At 43.2% G+C, this 19919-nt stretch overlaps 1 protein-coding gene across 1 annotated transcript in view; it reads right to left on the bottom strand.

Moving 5' to 3' along the window:
- Positions 1–68: 68 nt before the first annotated feature.
- LOC127639444 (olfactory receptor class A-like protein 4) overlaps positions 69–19919 on the bottom strand; it is a 27003-nt gene continuing 7152 nt past the window's right edge. Inside the window, exon 3 of the mRNA XM_052121498.1 lies at positions 69–1195. Coding sequence (XP_051977458.1) covers positions 212–1195 — 984 coding nt within the window. The 3' untranslated portion in view covers positions 69–211. The remainder of the gene's footprint in view (positions 1196–19919) is intronic.

Here is a 19919-nt window from a genome sequence, read left to right as displayed (position 1 = left end):
TAATTTGTCTGTGCATATGTGGACTTCCATCCATTTATACATTTGACTTGTCGTCAGACTGACGTCAGATTGCGCTAAACAGCCCCAACATTGCTTGATTTGCATTACTGTAAACAATGCAGACAGTGTGCGCAAATAAACAACGCTATTAGCAAACCAGTTCATTCTTGGCGAATTCCCTTCTCACAGTTTAACAGATTCGTTCACGTCACTATTTTGCCCTCTGTGTTGTTTTTATGACCGACGTGTCCTTCTGGGTTGTCGCTGTCTGTTTGCTGGTTTCCGAGTGTTTTTCCACAGGCCGTTTGATCCAGTGCGCCCACCACTGCAGCATCATGCTGATCTTTCGACGCAGTTTTCCGTGTCCAAACGCAACCACCAGCGGGCTGAACCCCACGAAGAGCGAAGCAGAGAACTGTGCGACGGTCAGCAGTCCCTCCGTATATCGCCCACCGTTGTGGTTGTAATACGTAACTGCGGCAACCTGCAACACCCAACAGCTGACAAATAGTGTGACTAGCGCAATGATCACGCGACCGGCCTTCCTCTCGCTCGACATGTTTCTGTCCAGCTCTCTGTTTGCCCCCGAACCAGCGTCGCCGCTCGCCATGACTGCCCGGATGTGTTTAGCCAGAGAATGCAGGGTTGCGAGATTAGTTGCCACCATTAATATCAGTGGCATGACCTCGTTAAGTGCCAGTGACGTTGAGGCGAACGCAAAGCCCTGCTGTTCAGTGGGAAACTCCCAAATGCAGCCCAGCAGCGGCCGCGTCGTACAACTAATAACCATGAGCTCCACCGTCACATTACCATTCACTTGGGTCGTGTACACCAGCGCCGGGAGAGAGAACAGCAGGTTAGCACCCCAAATTATGCCCAGAATCACCCAGACGCGCTGGCGCTCCCTCTGGTGGCCCATCGGTCCCATGGTGACGTGCTGCCGTCGCATGGTGGCACAGTGGAACGCGCTGAGGGCAAGAGTGACCCAGCAACCCACCGCACGCCACCACACCCACAGCAGCATGAAGAAACGACACCAGATGAGTGACAGTGACACCTCCATGCCAAGATCAGACACGAAGATGGGCACCGTACGGAAAACAGACGTCAACAGGTTCGCCAGACACAGATTGACCAGGATGGTGTCGGACGGTGCCAAGTGACGAGAGATGCTTTCTTTAGCGCACTGAAACACCTGAAAAACACAGAGAAACTGTTAGGTGTTGCTGAAATGAAAACTTCACATGTTACGTTTCTTGGGAATTAGTTTGATGTTTCTCACCACATAGATGACCAGAATATTTCCCATAATGCCTGAAAAGACCAGCAGTCCGAAGAGGATGGCGTCTACCGTCAGAACTTCCGCCATATCTCTCTGTCTCTCTCTACACTTCACACCTGTCTGTCTCTCTGTCTGTCTGTCTCTATGTGTGTTCTGTCCATCCTATGTGTGTGCAGACGGCTGTCGTTTGAGTCTGATCCTGTTAATTCTGTATATAAACACATTCACACATGCTCTAATGCACATTCTCACCCTGAGCAAACCCAGTTTCAAGCTCGATTAAATCCGTCGTCATTCACTCAGCAGTTCTTTACTTTTCTGAGGCCAAACAACTATTAAACGCTCGAATGAGAGTGAAATGACACTATAAAGTGGAAAGTTCTGTTTGACGTTGGCCTGTGGACTGTATCCCACATCTAAAAGGATTCTGACGAAACTGATTGTCAGTTTGTGACATTGTGACAGTGTCAGATTAAGTGTGAATCAAATTCAGTGAGTAACTGAAATGGAAAGATCCATACCGCCTGATACTCAGTCTGTGTGTGAGTGTGTGTGTGTGTGTGTGTGTGTGTGTGTGTGTGAGCATGTATTTATCACTTTGTGGGGACCAAATGTCCCCATAAGGATAGTAAAACCCGAAATGTTTGACCTTGTGGGGACATTTTGTCGGTCCCCATGAGGAAAACAGCTTATAAATCATACTAAATTATGTTTTTTGAAAATGTAAAAATGCAGAAAGTTTTCTGTGAGGGTTAGGTTTAGGGGTAGGGTTAGGTTTAGGGGATAGAATATAAAGTTTGTACAGTATAAAAACCATTATGTCTATGGAAAGTCCCCATAAAACATGGAAACACAACTGTGTGTGTGTGTGTGTGTGTGTGTGTGTGTGTGTGTGTGTGTGTGAGTGTGTGTGTGTGTGTGTGTGTGTGAGTGTGTGTGTGTGTGTGTGTGTGTGTGTGTGTGTGTGTGTGTGAGTGTGTGTGTGTGTGTGTGTGTGTGAGTGTGTGTGTGTGTGTGTGTGTGTGTGTGAGTGTGTGTGAGTGTGTGTGTGAGTGTGAGTGTGAGTGTGTGTGTGTGTGTGAGAGAGAGGTGTGTGTGTGTGTGTGTGTGGGAGAGAGTGTGTGTGAGTGTGTATTTATCACTTTGTGGGGACCAAATGTCCCCATAAGGATAGTAAAACCCGAAATGTTTGACCTTGTGGGGACATTTTGTCAGTCCCCATGAGGAAAACAGCTTATAAATCATACTAAATTATGTTTTTTGAAAATGTAAAAATGCAGAAAGTTTTCTGTGAGGGTTAGGTTTAGGGGTAGGGTTAGGTTTAGGGGATAGAATATAAAGTTTGTACAGTATAAAAACCATTATGTCTATGGAAAGTCCCCATAAAACATGGAAACACAACATGTGTGTGTGTGTGTGTGTGTGTGTGTGTGTGTGTGTGTGTGTGTGTGTGTGTGTGTGTGTGTGTGTGTGTGTGTGTGTGTGTGTGTGAGTGTGTGTGTGTGTGTGTGTGTGTGTGTGTGTGTGTGTGTGTGTGTGTGTGTGTGTGTGTGTGTGTGTGTGTGTGTGTGTGTGTGTGTGTGTGTGTGTGTGTGTGTGTGTGTAAAGTGCTGATATAGGTGTATTGGACTCAAGGGTCTTGTTAAACTCTCTGATTCTGCATGTTCCTGTCATTAGTAATAATGTTGACTCAGTCCTCAGCAGATAGACGTGTGTCTGTTTACGTGTTCAGACAGACATCACAGATCACTCCAATAATCTTATTCTGTCGTGATGATGGCATATATGTAATTATTTCATATTTCATTCTGTGAGTTTGTCAGTATTTGTAATTTTCCTCAAGATAAGTATTAATAGCTGTCTTCTGGCTGATAAATATTACCTTCGATTGCCTCTGAGAATTACGTCGATCAACGTCAACTTGCACATTTCATTAACTTTATTCGGAGAGTGACTGCTGACACTCCTGAAACAGGGGCACTCCAACCGACTCCAGCCCCTCCAAATCACCTGTCTAGCAACCATAACACAGGTTAGGACCCAATCCTCCACATGTTTATTCCCCACATTGATGACCGCCCCAACAAACCCCTTGGATCTTAACCCCCAAAAAACATGGGTTGTGTCCCTATCTTCTGATTAGCATTGCCAGCATGTGGGCGTGTCTTTAAGTCCAAGCTTGTACAATCTAGAGGGGGTCCAATAGAATCGATGTAAAATCTTAAATTGCATCAGGCGCATCCTTGTGTCTCTAGATACAGACTTGATGTTTTTTAGAATCCCTGTCCACACCCCCTCCTCCAATACCAATCCACTCTGACAGGCAGAAAGGGGATGTATCAATACATCATTTAGGGTTCATATGCTCGAGGCAACATTTAAATAAATGTCTTTAAATAAACACTCTGGACACTTTTGTCCATATCGAGTGTAAATGCGAGATAACGGTGTGTAAATTAACTCTGATTAGTTTGATAGAAAGGTTTTGCAATGGTGAAATAGGGGCAAGAACTTCCTGTTCAATACAAAATCAGGGAGGGGCTCTCTCAGGGGGAAGCGACCAATGAGACGAATATCTGAGACCGAATGCATAATAATAAAACAAAATCTTGGGTAGGCCTAGCCCATCTTTGTCAATCGGCCTATGTAATTTACTGAAATGTAATCTGGGACGCTATGCTATCAAATAACTTGAAATAAGAGAGGGGGACATCTACAGGGACTTAGATATAAATAAATCTATTCCAGAATAAATCTTATGGACAGATTAATAAAATGTATAGTCCCTACAGATGGGTTCAAAAGTCTCTAAATATCTGTAAGACAAAGATTTTACACATCCTGTGAAGCATCAATGTTACTCCTTACACACTTTTGCTTCACTGTGATCAAGGACTGAATCCATCAAAAGATTAAAGTCTCCTCCCAATATTATATCATGAGGTGTTCCAGCGGCTTGAAACATCCCTTCAAGATCTATAAAAAGCCCTGATCATCAGCGTTAGGTGCGTAAATATTAGCCAAAATCAACCTTTGCCCCTGAATTTCTGCTAAAATAACAATGACTCTTCCTAATTAATCTTTAATCTGTTTGAGACGTTTGAATTGTAGATGTTTATTTATCAATGTAATGACTCCCCTGCTCTTACAGATTCTTCAGCTACATGTGGGGAAAGATGGATTTCTTGAAGAAACACAATATCATATTTCTTACGTTTAAGAAAAGTAATAACCTTCCTTCTTTATATGGTATGCCCCAACACATTCACATTCCACATGGAGAGAGACACTCATATTAACATCTGATATATTAGAAAATATAAACTGTGTGTCAAAAATAAAATTATAACGACCACATTCCAACATTAGAGCAACAATCAAACCCTGAACTTCCCCAGAACCAAACAGAAAAAGATAAATGTGCACATTAACCCCGCATACAACCGGCGTCCATTCCTCTAAACTCAAACTGTCCATCAATGCCTACGAGAGTCCCCGCGACAACTTTGCCATCAGATTTCTATTAAAGTTTTATGAGACAGAATTACAGAAAATAATCTATAAAACAAACTCCAGCCAATATGAGGCATAATCTCTAAGAACATGTAGATTCATCCACATAACTGTCCCAAAGGTGTGTTCCTAAATCTAAATCCATACTAAAGCTACAGGAGAACAACAGTGCTGTGAGACGGTGGCCTGTTTTGGGCCCCGGTCAGGAAATCGGGCCCCTGTGCGCCTACCGAACTCTGGACACTGGTGACCCTGGGCAACTGTGTTTCAGGTACACACAGCCTCACTTCAGGTGCCCTGTCACTTCCTGTCGGCAGCTGAGGTCACCCGATGGGCAACTCAAGGCAAAAATACTGTCCAATGGAAGTTTGTTTATTCAGTGGACAGTATCAGAGACAATCGGTCACCCTGGAGCAGGGCCCAGACCCCAACAGGCCCCACAGGGCCTGACCGCCCCACCAAAGAGCCCCTCAGTGGGCGGCAAAAATATATTGGGTATTTGGTCCACCCACTCACTTGTAATTTGATGTTCAGTAGTATTTGCTCGAGTATTTGCTCATTCAATATTCAGTAGTATTTACTCCACCCACTCACTTGTAATTTGATGTTCAGTAGTATTTGCTCGAGTATTTGCTCATTCAATATTCAGTAGTATTTACTCCACCCACTCACTTGTAATTTGATGTTCATTAGCATTTACTCCACCCACACACTTGTCATTTGATTTTCAGTAGTATTTGCTCGAGTATTTGCTCATTCAATATTCAGTAGTATTTACTCCACCCACTCACTTGTCATTTGATATTCAGTAGTATTTACTCCACCCACTCACTTGTCATTTGATATTCAGTAGTATTTACTCCACCCACTCACTTGTAATTTGATATTCAGTAGTATTTACTCCACCCACTCACTTGTAATTTGATATTCAGTAGTATTTACTCCACCCACTCACTTGTAATTTGATATTCAGTAGTATTTACTCCACCCACTCACTTGTAATTTGATTTTCAGTAGTATTTGCTCGAGTATTTGCTCATTCAATGTTCAGAAGTATTTACTCCACCCACTCACTTGTCATTTGATTTTCAGTAGTATTTGCTCGAGTATTTGCTCACTCAATGTTCAGAAGTATTTACTCCACCCACTCACTTGTAATTTGATATTCAGTAGTATTTACTCCACCCACTCACTTGTAATTTGATATTCAGTAGTATTTACTCCACCCACTCACTTGTAATTTGATATTCAGTAGTATTTGCTCATTCAATGTTCAGAAATATTTACTCCACCCACACACTTTTCATTTGATGTTCAGACATGTGATCCAAGATGGCGTAGCACGCAGCGGCCACTCCGGATCCACAATGGTGCTATTTTTGTTAAAAAAGCCCGACTTTTGCAACACATGGACATCGGAGCAACCAGTGTTTGTGTCTACCATCGCCAGACACTACTCAAATATAAGACTAAACCAAGCTGCATGATGACCTGCAGGAGGCGCTACGCGTACTCGGCTTGCTGCGGAGACCAGGCCTCCAGCCCTCGGCGTCGCCTGATGCCGGTGGCCGGGGGAGAGGACGTCGTAAGCGGTGTCGTAGAAAGCGAAGCGGAAAGAGGGCGGGGTCCATGCTAGGCTAAAAACAAACCCTAGCCGGCCGGCTCTCCCGTCTATCCTGCTCTCAAATGTTTGCTCCCTGGACAATAAACTGGACTATATTCGACTCCAGCAGGCTACGCAGCGTGAGTTTAGAGACTGCTGCGTCTTTGTTTTCATGGAGACGTGGCTCAGCGACAGAGTTCCGGATGCCGCCATTCAGCTAGACGGGCTCGCCTCGTTTCGTGCCGACAGAAATACAGCTCTCTGCGGTAAGACTCGCGGTGGTGGCTTGTGTGTTTACATCAACACGGAATGGTGCAAGAACTCTATGCTAGTTTCTAGTTACTGTTCATCGCTGTTGGAGCTTGTGACTGTTAGATGCAGACCTTTTTATCTACCACGGTAATTCACCACTGTTTGCATAACCGGAGTTTACATTCCCCCCAGCGCTAACGCTAAGGAAGCGCTCTGTGAACTGTATGGGGCTATGAGCGAACTGCAGAACGCTCACCCCGACGGACTGTTTATTGTCGCCGGAGATTTCAACTATGCGACGAGACGGGCGAACACGCTTGATCTTGTTTACACAAACATCCCAGGCGCGTACCGGGCGGAGCCCCGCCCCCACCTCGGCTACTCAGACCACATCTCTGTTATGTTAATTCCAGCATACAGACCGCTCGTCAGACGCACAAAACCGCTTCAGAAGCAGGTGAAAACCTGGCCAGCAGGAGCCATCTCTGCTCTTCAGGACTGTTTTGAGTGTACCGACTGGCACATGTTCAGGGAGGCTGCAACATATGGCGATTCTACCAACTTGGAGGAATACACAGCATCAGTGACCAGCTACATCAGCAAGTGCATTGATGATGTCACTTTCTCCAAGACCATCACCACACGCTCCAACCAGAAGCCGTGGATGACTGCGGAGGTGCGCACGCTGCTGAGGTCCGAGACTCCGCCTTCAGAGCAGGCGATAAGGCAGCCCTAAGAACAGCTAGGGCCAAACTGTCACGGGCAATCAGAGAGGCAAAGCGCGCACACGCCCAGAGAATCCACAGTCACTTCCAGGACAGCTGTGACACGTGGCGCATGTGGCAGGGCATCCAGGCCATCACCAACTACAGGACAACATCAGTTGCCTGTGACAAAGATGCCTCCCTTCCAGATGCGCTGAACGACTTCTACGCTCGGTTTGAAGTGCAGAACGACGTGATGGCGAGGAAGTCCACCCCTCCTCCCAACGACCAGGTGCTCTGTCTTACCACGGCAGATGTGAGGAAAACTCTACGTAGAGTCAACCCACGGAAGGCTGCTGGACCAGACAACATTCCTGGCAGAGTGCTCAGAGGATGTGCAGACCAGCTAGCAGATGTTCTTACCGACATCTTCAACATCTCTCTGAGCAGCGCCGTTGTTCCAACGTGCTTCAAGGCCACCACCATCATCCCCATGCCAAAGAAGTCTTCAGTGTCCTGCCTCAACGACTACCGTCCCGTCGCACTTACACCCATCATCATGAAGTGCTTCGAGAGGCTCGTCATGAGGCAGATTAAGACCCAGCTGCCCCCCTCACTAGACCCACTGCAGTCTGCGTATCGTTCAAACCGTTCAACGGACGATGCCATCACCACAACCCTCCATCTGGCCCTCACCCTCCTAGACAATAAGGACTCATACGTTCCAATGCTGTTCATAGATTTCAGCTCAGCATTCAACACAATCATTCCTCAGCACCTGATTGGAAAGCTGAACCTGCTGGGCCTGGACACCTCCCTCTGCAACTGGATCCTGGACTTCCTGACTGGGAGACCTCAGTCAGTCCGGATCGGGAACAGCATCTCCACCACCACCACACTGAGCACTGGGGCCCCCCAGGGCTGTGTGCTCAGTCCACTGCTGTTCACTCTGCTGACTCACGACTGTGCAGCAATGCACAGCTCGAATCACATCATCAAGTTCGCCGATGACATGACCGTGGTGGGCACGGGCGTAATTTCCTATGGGGACAGGGGGGACATGTCCCCCCCACTTTTCAAAATCCCGTTCGTGTCCCCCCCACTTTCAAATTCGTTTGTTATTATTTTTTTTAACCGCGCGCCGTCATCGCCAAGGAGGAGCAGGACCGAGCAGAATACAGACATCCTGCCTGTCTCTGTTAATGCGCGCGTCTGCGTGCCTGTACGTGGACGCGCGCATTGACAGAGACAGGCAGGAACGTCTCGTGCACACTCTTAATAGTGTAACTGTAAGCGCACTGAAAGTTCTACTGAGCAGCCGGTATCGCAGTAGTCAGTCATGAAACGCCAGCAACAGGTTTTAATATCTTCATGGATGAAAAAAAGAAAGGAGATGTGAGTTGGTTGATTCAGTAAATTAGATCAGGTCAGGGTAATTTTTATTTTGTCTACACCTGTTGATACTAACATTGACTGAGCTAACGTTAACATACATTGTTGCTAGGTAACTTCAAACTGTTAGCTAAACATTTAATGTTGCCTAGCCCTAGAACATTCTGTGTACCATGAAAACGAGTCCACTTTAAACCGCAGCGTTTTCTGTCAGCAATGTATGACAAGCAGACTCTGGCTGCTAGTTTATTGTTATTCTCAACTCAACTCATTATACTCAGATGCAGAAATATTTTTTAAAGTCTTAATAATAAATGTTTTTCTAAACTTGAGCTATTGTTGTTCACTTACAATATTTGTTCATTTAAAATGTAAGTTAATTTTAAAAAATATCTGCCGACATTCGTAATCCACAAACTACTGAAGCGTATTGCATTCACTTGAGAAAAAAAATCTACTCTGTTTTTCTGAATTAACGACTTAATTATCTCAGAATTATGAGATAATTTTTCATTAAAAAAATATTTTGTTCTGTTTTTCTGAATTAATGAGATCCCTCAAAATCCTGCCAGGAGCTCTATTTTAGCTGGATTGCATGGAAGTAAACATGTCCGCCTTTCAAGTTTAATCCGGTTTTATTTTACTTTGTATAGTCAGTCTGAGACTTGGATGCTATGAATTTATAGAGATATATTTTAAACTTGGCCTTCAATACAAAGACATTACTGTCTATGACATTTGTAATACTGTCATGGCTGAGACACTTGATCTTCCAAAGGACACTAATCAAGCAATAGACTTGTACTTGCATTTAACACGAGAACTACCGGAATTCTAGAACTACTAGAATGGCCATAGCGGTCATTCTGACCGTTCATACTAGATTGTACCAAATGTCATGTCATATTTACATTCGAAACTTCTATTGAGGTTTTAGAATGAAGCTTCTAATGTCTGTCGTCATATTTTATGACGTCATCACCCTAAAAATGTATTGAATAAAATAGAATGGATTAAATGGAGCTGCTTAACGCAGATAGTCCTACATAATACTGATCTTTTTTGTAATATATAATAGTGCTAGACTATACACATACATAGGCCTATATATATTATATATTAGCTGCTAGACTGCCCCAGGAAGGTGCGTGCCTCGCTTTGTGTACAGCAAGTTTTTCCACCACAGTGAAAAGGGTTTTGAAAGTCTAAACGCCAACAAACATGGATTGAGGCGGAATATTTCGTTAGATAAAAACATGTTGTGAATTTTGGAAATTATTACATCTATCCTTTTTCAAAACATGTTGACTTTTGGACTTTACAACGCTCTGGAGTTATTGGAAATTGGAAACAATCCTATGCAGCCACCACTGGAATCAAAATCCATGAATAAATGAATCTGTTATATTAATAATAAACACCAGGACACGAAATTTTAATTCTAATGAATGTGAAAATGTATTAGTTCATCGACAACCACAGAACTTGCTATTGTAGCTGATTACAGATACAAATTTGATTATTTATATTAAATTATTCTCCTAAAAGGGGCCCCCTTTTTGTTCAAGTGAGCCCACTTTTAGGAGAATTCGTTCATAATGATTTTATAGCATATTATTTTCATTATAGTTTTACAGCATGATATTTTTGCTCACAGTAAAACAAATATTGCTTTCTAAATCAGTTTTCCCACAGTTTAGCTGAATGTTCATATTCTTTATTAACCGCTTTGGCCATTTTGGGTTAGGCCTATATGTGTTTCATACATGTCTAAGGTTTTTACTATGCATTGAAATACACATTGGTGATGTTTTTATAAGCTATTGTATTGATTTGTTTTTATTTTACAAAGAGAATAATTTAATATAAATAATCAAATTTGTATCTGTAATTAATATAATAGCAAGTTCTGTGGTTGTCGATGAACTAATACATTTTCACATTAGCTCCCATAGAGCTCCTGGCAGGATTTTGAGGGATCTCATTAATTCAGAAAAACAGAACAAAATATTTTTTTAATGAAAAATGATCTCATAATTCTGAGATAATTAAGTCGTTAATTCAGAAAACAAAGCAAAAACTTTTTTTCCATGAAAAATTATCTCGTAATTCTGAGATAATTAAGTCGTTAATTCAGAAAAACAGAGTCGATTTTTTTCTCAAGTGAATGCAATACGCTTCCGTAGCAAACAGCCGCTGACTGTCCGACGGTAACAAGGTTGTGCTGTTTAGGATCCCGCCTCATGAGGAGAAATGAAAACAAATGAGCGCAGCACACAGAAATTCAGTGAACAGCAGTAAAAATTCATGTAGAGTTTTTATATTTATACAGTTAAGCAACATCACACGACCAAGAGTGTGGAATACCACCATGTGACACCAATTTCATATGACAGTTAAATAAACAAGGAAATAATATTAAGTCACTTACATTTTATACGCTATATTGACTCTCACAGGAACACGTAAAGTGTTTTCATTACTGAATGATTCAGCGTTTTGAACGAATCGGTTGAGTCAAAGATTCAATGACCCATATAAATGCCTAATTCCTGAACAAATCAGCAGTTTGAATGAATCGTTTGAATAAATGACTCACTCATTAAGACGTTCAGCCTGCCGCCTCCTACTGATGATTTAGTTTCTTGTTTAAAAGTATTTTTGACTTTATAAAATGATTCTCTCAAGTCTTGGCTATTAAACAATAAATAAGGTAAGACATATTTTTCTTATATATAGTTTAGTAGCCTATTATTCTTTTTGGCAAAATGTATCATTATAAACAACTTTATATCCATTTCCTGGATTTTGTATCGCCATAGTCCCTAAATGTAGCCTATATGTAAATGGAGGAAATGGGATTCAAATAGAAAACATTTTTCGATCGAGAACATCATTGTGTCCCCCCCACTTCTCAAACCAAAGTTACACCCTTGGTGGTGGGTCTCATCAGCAAGAACGACGAGTCAGCATACAGAGAGGAGGTGCAGCGGCTAGCGGACTGGTGTAGAGCCAACAACTTGTCTCTGAATGTCGACAAAACAAAAGAGATGGTTGTTGACTTTAGGAGAGCACAAGGTGAACACACTCCGCTGAACATCGACGGCTCCTCTGTGGAGATCGTCAAGAGCACCAAATTTCTTGGTGTTCACCTGGCGGAGAACCTCACCTGGTCCCTCAACACCAGCTCTATCACCAAGAAAGCCCAGCAGCGTCTCTACTTTCTTCGAAGGCTGAGGAAAGCACATCTCCCAACCCCCATCCTCACTACATTCTATAGAGGGACTATTGAGAGCATCCTGAGCAGCTGCATCACTGCCTGGTTTGGGACTTGCACCGTTTCGGACCGCAAAGCCCTGCAGAGGATAGTGAGGACAGCTGAGAAGATCATTGGGGTCTCTCTTCCCTCCATCAAAGACATTTACAAAAAACACTGTATCCGCAAAGCAACCAGCATTGTGGACGACCCCACACACCCCTCACACAAACTCTTTACCCTCCTCCCGTCTGGCAAGAGGTACCGAAGCATTCGGGCCCTCACGGCCAGACTGTGTAACAGCTTCTTCCCCCAAGCCATCAGGCTTCTCAATACTCAGAGACTGGACTGACACACACATGTCCTGAGTTGCACTTTAATAACTGGTCACTTTATAACTGTCTGCTACCTCAATAACTGCTATGTGCATAGAACACTATCTCATAGTATGTTATGTTTACATCTTTAGAAACTGTCATCTTTTTGCACTACTGAGTACTGGTCGGCGCTGCACTGTCTATTGTCCTGTTCATTGTCAGTAATTTGTTGTACTGTCCTGTACTTTTTGCACATGTTTGCACGTGCACTTTATATAGGTATATATAGGTATTTTATATAGGTATTTTATTTCGTTGTGTAGTCTCATGTGGTCCTATGTTGGTCCTTTGTTGTTTTTATGTAGCACCATGGTCCTGGAGGAACGTTGTCTCGTTTTGCTGTGTACTGTACTAACTGTATATGGTTGAAACGACAATAAAAACCACTTGACTTGACTTGAGTAGTATTTGTTTGAGTATTTGCTCATTCAATATTCAGTAGTATTTACTCCACCCACTCACTTGTAATTTGATATTCAGTAGTATTTACTCCACCCACTCACTTGTAATTTGATATTCAGTAGTATTTACTCCACCCACTCACTTGTAATTTGATATTCAGTAGTATTTACTCCACCCACTCACTTGTAATTTGATATTCAGTAGTATTTACTCCACCCACACACTTGTAATTTGATTTTCAGTAGTATTTACTCCACCCACTCACTTGTAATTTGATTTTCAGTAGTATTTACTCCACCCACTCACTTGTAATTTGATTTTCAGTAGTATTTGCTCGAGTATTTGCTCACTCAATGTTCAGAAGTATTTACTCCACCCACTCACTTGTAATTTGATATTCAGTAGTATTTACTCCACCCACTCACTTGTAATTTGATTTTCAGTAGTATTTGCTCGAGTATTTGCTCACTCAATGTTCAGAAGTATTTACTCCACCCACTCACTTGTAATTTGATATTCAGTAGTATTTACTCCACCCACTCACTTGTAATTTGATATTCAGTAGTATTTACTCCACCCACTCGCTTGTCATTTGATGTTATTAGTGTTTGCTCCGCCCACTCTCCCTCCTGCCATTGTGACGACACAGAAACAGCTGCGCAGCTCAGCCGCCATTTTATTTCCTCTGCGGCTCCGTGTAAAACGGCTGAATTGAGCTCTCGTGCCGACCCGTTTTTCTTAAACTCTCCCCGGGCTTTAGATAGTGATGCCGGTCCATCCGCTGCGTGTCGCGGTCGTGTGCTCCAGCAACCAGAACCGCAGTATGGAAGCGCACAACATCCTGAGGTAACGACGACGAGAGAAAACCAACTGAAAATCCGCTCGAACTCGAGTCCAACACCGCCGGTTCCGTTAATCTGCGTTATTATAAACACTCGTTTTCGTGTCCAGATGGTCCAAGATATAAACAGTCCACAACACGAAACATAATGTACAGATTATTGATGTTATTTTACAAAGATTATTATTACCTCATGCGTCCAAAAACACGGAAGTCTTTTTCTCCTTTTGTTAGAAAAGCTCAAATCTGAACTTGAAAAACAACGAAATTACTCGAAGACTTGTATGTTTAATACATAATATAACTATAGAGATGGTAATCCCATGGTATCCCTCAAAGAGAGCGTACATGTTAAAAACATGGTATATTTTCCCTGTACCATGATTTTACCTTGTTTTCATTTGGACATGGCAGTACCATTCTCTTTCAGTACATGTTTTACCACAGTACCGTGTGTACAATCATGGTATATTGTGTGTGTGTACAGTATGAGCTCAGGTATATTGTGTGTGTGTGTGTGTACAGTATGAGCTCATGTATATTGTGTGTGTACAGTATGAGCTCAGGTATATTGTGTGTGTGTGTGTGTGTGTGTGTACAGTATGAGCTCAGGTATATTGTGTGTGTGTGTGTGTGTGTGTGTACAGTATGAGCTCAGGTATATTGTGTGTGTGTGTGTGTGTGTGTGTACAGTATGAGCTCAGGTATATTGTGTGTGTGTGTGTGTGTGTACAGTATGAGCTCAGGTATCTTGTGTGTGTGTGTGTGTGTACAGTATGAGCTCAGGTATATTGTGTGTGTGTGTGTGTGTGTACAGTATGAGCTCAGGTATATTGTGTGTGTGTACAGTATGAGCTCAGGTATATTGTGTGTGTGTGTGTGTGTGTACAGTATGAGCTCAGGTATATTTAGCTCAGGTAAGATCCTGTGGGATTCATCAGGAAGGGTATCTCCTGACGACTCGTGTCATTTGTTGATATCTCTTGTGTTGTGTTTAACTGTGTATCTGTTATTTCTACAGCAAGCGAGGGTTTGCCGTGCGTTCATTCGGCACCGGAAGCCACGTCAAACTGCCTGGACCGGCTCCGGACAAACCCAACATTTATGACTTCAAAACCACTTATGAGCAGATGTACAACGACTTGGTCCGCAAAGACAAGGAACTGTATCCCACACACACACACACACTCGGGAAATACACACCTGTTTGCCATGGCAACAGATGCAGGTACAAAGGATGCCCAAAAGCGAACAAACCCCTGTTATAGACTCCATGAACACTTGCTGAGCACCAGATTAGCACTGGGAATGATTATACTGATGTGTCCTCCGCTGGGTCACAATAGAGCTCAGGAGCTTGTAGTCCAAAAACCTGGAAGTTGGGATTTTTATAAAGGGGGGTTTTTCATTTTAAGAGTAAAATCAGGTCTGTGGGAAACTTGACGATACGGGACGTTTTGTTCTACCACATCAGTTACACACGCTCAGGCTTGAGTTTGGAAGCCGTATTGCACACGTGTTTAATTTATATTTATTTATATTTATGTATTTGGCAGACGCTTTTATCCAAAGCGACTTACAGAGCCCTTATTACAGGGACAATCCCCCCGGAGCAACCTGGAGTTAAGTGTCTTACTCAAGGACACAATGGTGGTGACTGTGGGGATCAGACCAGCAACCTTCTGCTTACCAGATTACCAATTATGTGCTTAGACCACTACACCACCACCACTCCATATAATTGATGTTGTAGAACAAAACGTCCCATATCGTCAAGTGAAGCACAGACCCTTAAAATGGAAATATCCAGAGGGAACCATGGCGATTAATCTTTCCGGTTCAGGAACCGCTTTATGTGATAATATTACGATGATTAATTGTGATCGTTTATTCGCCAGTCATCATCATTGCACTTTGGTGGTGCTTCATCGTTGGGCCATAAAAGTGTTGCTCGGTCTCTTTCATTTCCCCAAAATACTGCAATGGCCTTTGAGTCTTGCCGTGAAGCAATAATGTTTTTATTTATATTGATTTAAAGTATATGCAATAGTGTTTAGGTAGCAAGTAAAAGTTCTGTTGGCTGGAGTTAAAGGAATATTCCGGATTCAGTACAAGTTAAGATCAATCGACAGCATTTGTGGCTTATATTGATCACTACAACAACAAAATATCATTTAGACTCGTCTCTCCTATTCTTAACAAAAGCAAAAATCGGTTTGTACGTTATACGTTATGTAATAGGGTTGCACGTTATACAACGGTTTGAACACTGACAGTTATCATACCATGTTCATTATCTACGGTATTGAGAAAAAATGCAACCGGACGGAGAATCTCACGTGCGCATCTCCTCTCCTCGTCTGTCAGACTCGTCAACTTGCGCCACACACACACGAATGCAGCGGAGAACATGTCTGAGAGAGGCGAGGGGGTCTGACATGCGTGTGAGTTAAAGCAGAGTTTCTCAACTGGTTTATTTGGACAGGGTCACGGACAGCAGGGAAAGAGCAATGCCATGGGTCTCCCATTGAAGATATTTCGGTGGTCTAAGACTGCCGACTTAGATTTAATGATAATCTCGCTAACAGCTAAAGCAGACATGGGCAACATACGGCCCGCGGGCCGGATCAGGCCCTGCACATGGTTTAATGTGGCCCGCGGGCTGGATCAGCCTCATTTATCGTAAAAGTGTTTTTATTCTTCATTGGATATGTCAGTTAACTTGCATTGGGACGTCACGCGTCTCCACAAGCGCTTAACATGCTCAGGGTTGCCAGATAAGAGACGTAAACACCCCAGTTTGAGATTTATACTTGCGCAAATTGGAAATATTCCGGCTAATGTAATACTAATGCAACCCTGCCCGTCTCACTTTCCCCTTTGAACAAACTCACAATCTGTAGTTTAATATTCTGCTCATGGAAAAGTGTTATACAGACACTCCGTGTCCATTCTTCAGGCTGCTTGTGATGTTTGCTGCTACTACGCAGGTAAACCTTCTCCGTGATTAAATCTAAAAGTCGATCTCTGCATCATTCACATGCGAGCAAAAGCAAGCCAGAGACGAATATGTAAATGTATTTATTATTTGTGCAATTTAATAATGTTGAAGTCCCTTCAGACCTGTATGTTTAACTCTTGCAGTAATTATTCATCATAGTCATGCAGTCTGTGTTACTCAGTTGAGTGATAAAGTCAAACGTTGACATCAACAACAGAAATAATGACACATGATGCAGGTGCTCATACTGGAAAACCATGAATAAAACTATACAACATAAGAGGAAATGCACCCCAGGATACATTAAATACAGGTTATGTTTAATCTATGGCAGGTCGACACTTGATGTCCAATGTAAAATCTGTCCTGAAGCTAAACCAGTTGAGAAGTCTGTCCACACATCTACAGTATATATTAATTATTAATAATCACAAGACATTACTATAAGACCAGTTGAGAAACTCTGAGATAAATATACAGACCGGAACAGTCGTGCTTCTACAGTATAATAACTGTTAATAATATACTTTATAAGCTCACACAGCTGATGTTATTCTTCATTTAACATATAAACTAACATGCTTTAGTTATATAACATGTTATAGTTACACTTTTATCATGGTTATAGTTCTGTTCACTTATTTATTCTATTTATTTTATTTTCAAAAGGGAGAATAAAACACTAAAATAATATAAATGGCTTCAATTATAATAAAGTGTTTGCTCATAATTAAAATAATCTTCAGTTTTCACTGACAACAGTAATTGTGTAATACCGTTGCAACCCTACTTCCACACAGAAGATGTGTTAAATGAAAAATAAACAATACTAGAAGCTACGATGTGCTTAACATTAGCCCAAAACTAAATTAAACTATTTTACAGCTAACGTCTGACGCATCGGCGGCATTCTCTGCGTTTCATCAATTCAGTTCATTACTAAGATAGAAATTACCAGAACAAACATGAAATCAAATTAATAAATGACCCCCCGTTATTTGGCCAATGTATTATTTCCTGTTATTGCACTTGTTTTAATGAACCGTGCGCTATAATTCTGTGAACGAAAACCCTTCTCAGAATAATCTACACATTTCTTGAGCTTCTGCAGATATATAATGCATGAATTACATTCCATTAAAGTCAAACTGCACAATATCCTGTTGATTAGTTTGTGTTTTACGATGTTACACTTCAGTTATATTTAATACGGGACACAATATTGAGATGCTTTAGAGTGATGATATGATTATTCAGTATATTTATATATTACTGACCTTTAGATTTACTCCCCACATGTGAACGCATTATCATCGTGTCTTTTAGGATTTCACCACTCGTGTTCTCCTTCACCGTCCCGTCATTAATGTTCACTATATGTCAGTTGACGTAAGAATAAAGAGACACGGGCGTATCTCAATAATCGGAGCATGAACACAGGAAGTAACCTTCCGCTCCTGTCAAAATCATGCGCTCCACTCCTCGCTCCTGTCAAAATCATGCACTCCGCTCCTGGCAAAATAATGCCGCTCAGCTCTTGGCAAAATAATGCAGCTCCTCGCTCCTGTCAAAATCATGCACTCCGTTCCTCGCTCCTGTCAAAATCATGCACTCCGCTCCTCGCTCCTGTCAAAATCATGCCCCTCCACTCCTCGCTCCTGTCAAAACCATGCCCCTCCACTCCTCGCTCCTGTCAAAATCATGCACTCCGCTCCTCGCTCCTGTCAAAATCATGCACTCCGCTCCTGGCAAAATAATGCCGCTCCTGGCAAAATCATGCCGCTCAGCTCTTGGCAAAATAATGCCGCTCCTCGCTCCTGTCAAAATCATGCGCTCCGCTCCTCGCTCCTGTCAAAATCATGCAGTCCGCTCCTCGCTCCTGGCAAAATCATGCAGTCCGCTCCTCGCTCCTGGCAAAATAATGCCGCTCCTCGCTCCTGTCAAAATCATGCACTCCGCTCCTGGCAAAATAATGCCGCTCCTGGCAAAATCATGCCGCTCAGCTCTTGGCAAAATAATGCCGCCTCGCTCCTGTCAAAATCATGCGCCCGCCTCGCTCCTGGCAAAATCATGCAGTCCGCCTCGCCCTGGCAAAATCATGCAGTCCGGTCCTCGCTCCTGTCAAAATCATGCCGCTCCTCGCTCTTGGCAAAATCATGCCGCCCGCCTCGCTTGGCAAAATCATGCGCTCCGCCTCACTCCTGTCAAAATCATGCCGCCCGCTCGCTTGGCAAATCATGCGCCGCTTGGCAAAATAATGCCGCTCGCCTTGTCAAAATCATGCCGCCCGCCTCGCTTGGCAAAATCATGCCGCCTCGCCTGGCAAAATAATGCCGCCTCGCTCCTGTCAAAATCATGCCGCTCTGGCAATAATGCCGCCTCGCTTGGCAAAATCATGCTGCCTGGCCTCGCTTGGCAAAATAATGCCGCCTCGCTCCTGTCAAAATAATGCCGCTCGCTTGGCAATAATGCGCTCGCTCCTGGCAAAATCATGCCGCTCCGCTCTTGGCAAAATAATGCCGCTCCTCACTCCTGTCAAAATCATGCCGCTCCGCTCCTGTCAAAATCATGCCGCTCCGCTCCTCGCTCTTGGCAAAATCATGCCGCTCCGCTCTTGGCAAAATAATGCCGCTCCTCACTCCTGTCAAAATCATGCCGCTCCGCTCCTCACTCTTGGCAAAATAATGCCGCTCCTCGCTTCTGTCAAAATCATGCACTCCGCTCCTCACTCCTGGCAAAATAATGCCGCCTCGCCCTGGCAAAATAATGCCGCCCGCCTTGGCAAAATAATGCCGCTCCTGGCAAAATCATGCGCTCCGCTCACACACTCTGCACGTGAACTGAGATTTGTCATCAGCCACCTGGATTAAGGCAAGTTATAGACGTTACCCCATGTGACTCTACCCTCCCTAGCAACCGGGCCAATTAGGTTGTTTAGGAGACCTGACTGGAGTCACTCAGCACGCCCTGGATTCACTCAGGACTCTCAGCATCGGTACTCGCTGAGATACCCAGACCCCCGCTGGATTTGTGCTTTTTATAAAGAAAATGGGACGAGTCTAAACTAATAGTCGTAATCAACATTATGCCACGAATACTGTCGATTGAGATTAAAGGCCCAAACACACTCTGCACGAGTACGTGAATGCAGACACGTCTCGCTTGTGTCTAACGCGAGTGCGCTGTATAGTCAGCAGTGCCACAGGGGGCGCTACACATGCTACACACAGCTGGTAAGAACTGTATTGTGATCAGTGGTGTTTGACCCCTCTGAGGGGGTAGACGTGTGTGGGACA

Source organism: Xyrauchen texanus, chromosome 48 (assembly GCF_025860055.1).
Source record: "Xyrauchen texanus isolate HMW12.3.18 chromosome 48, RBS_HiC_50CHRs, whole genome shotgun sequence".
NCBI classification, from domain to species: domain Eukaryota; kingdom Metazoa; phylum Chordata; class Actinopteri; order Cypriniformes; family Catostomidae; genus Xyrauchen; species Xyrauchen texanus.
The sequence above is the reverse complement of the archived record's forward strand: the minus strand, read 5'-3'. Positions and strand labels throughout refer to the sequence as shown.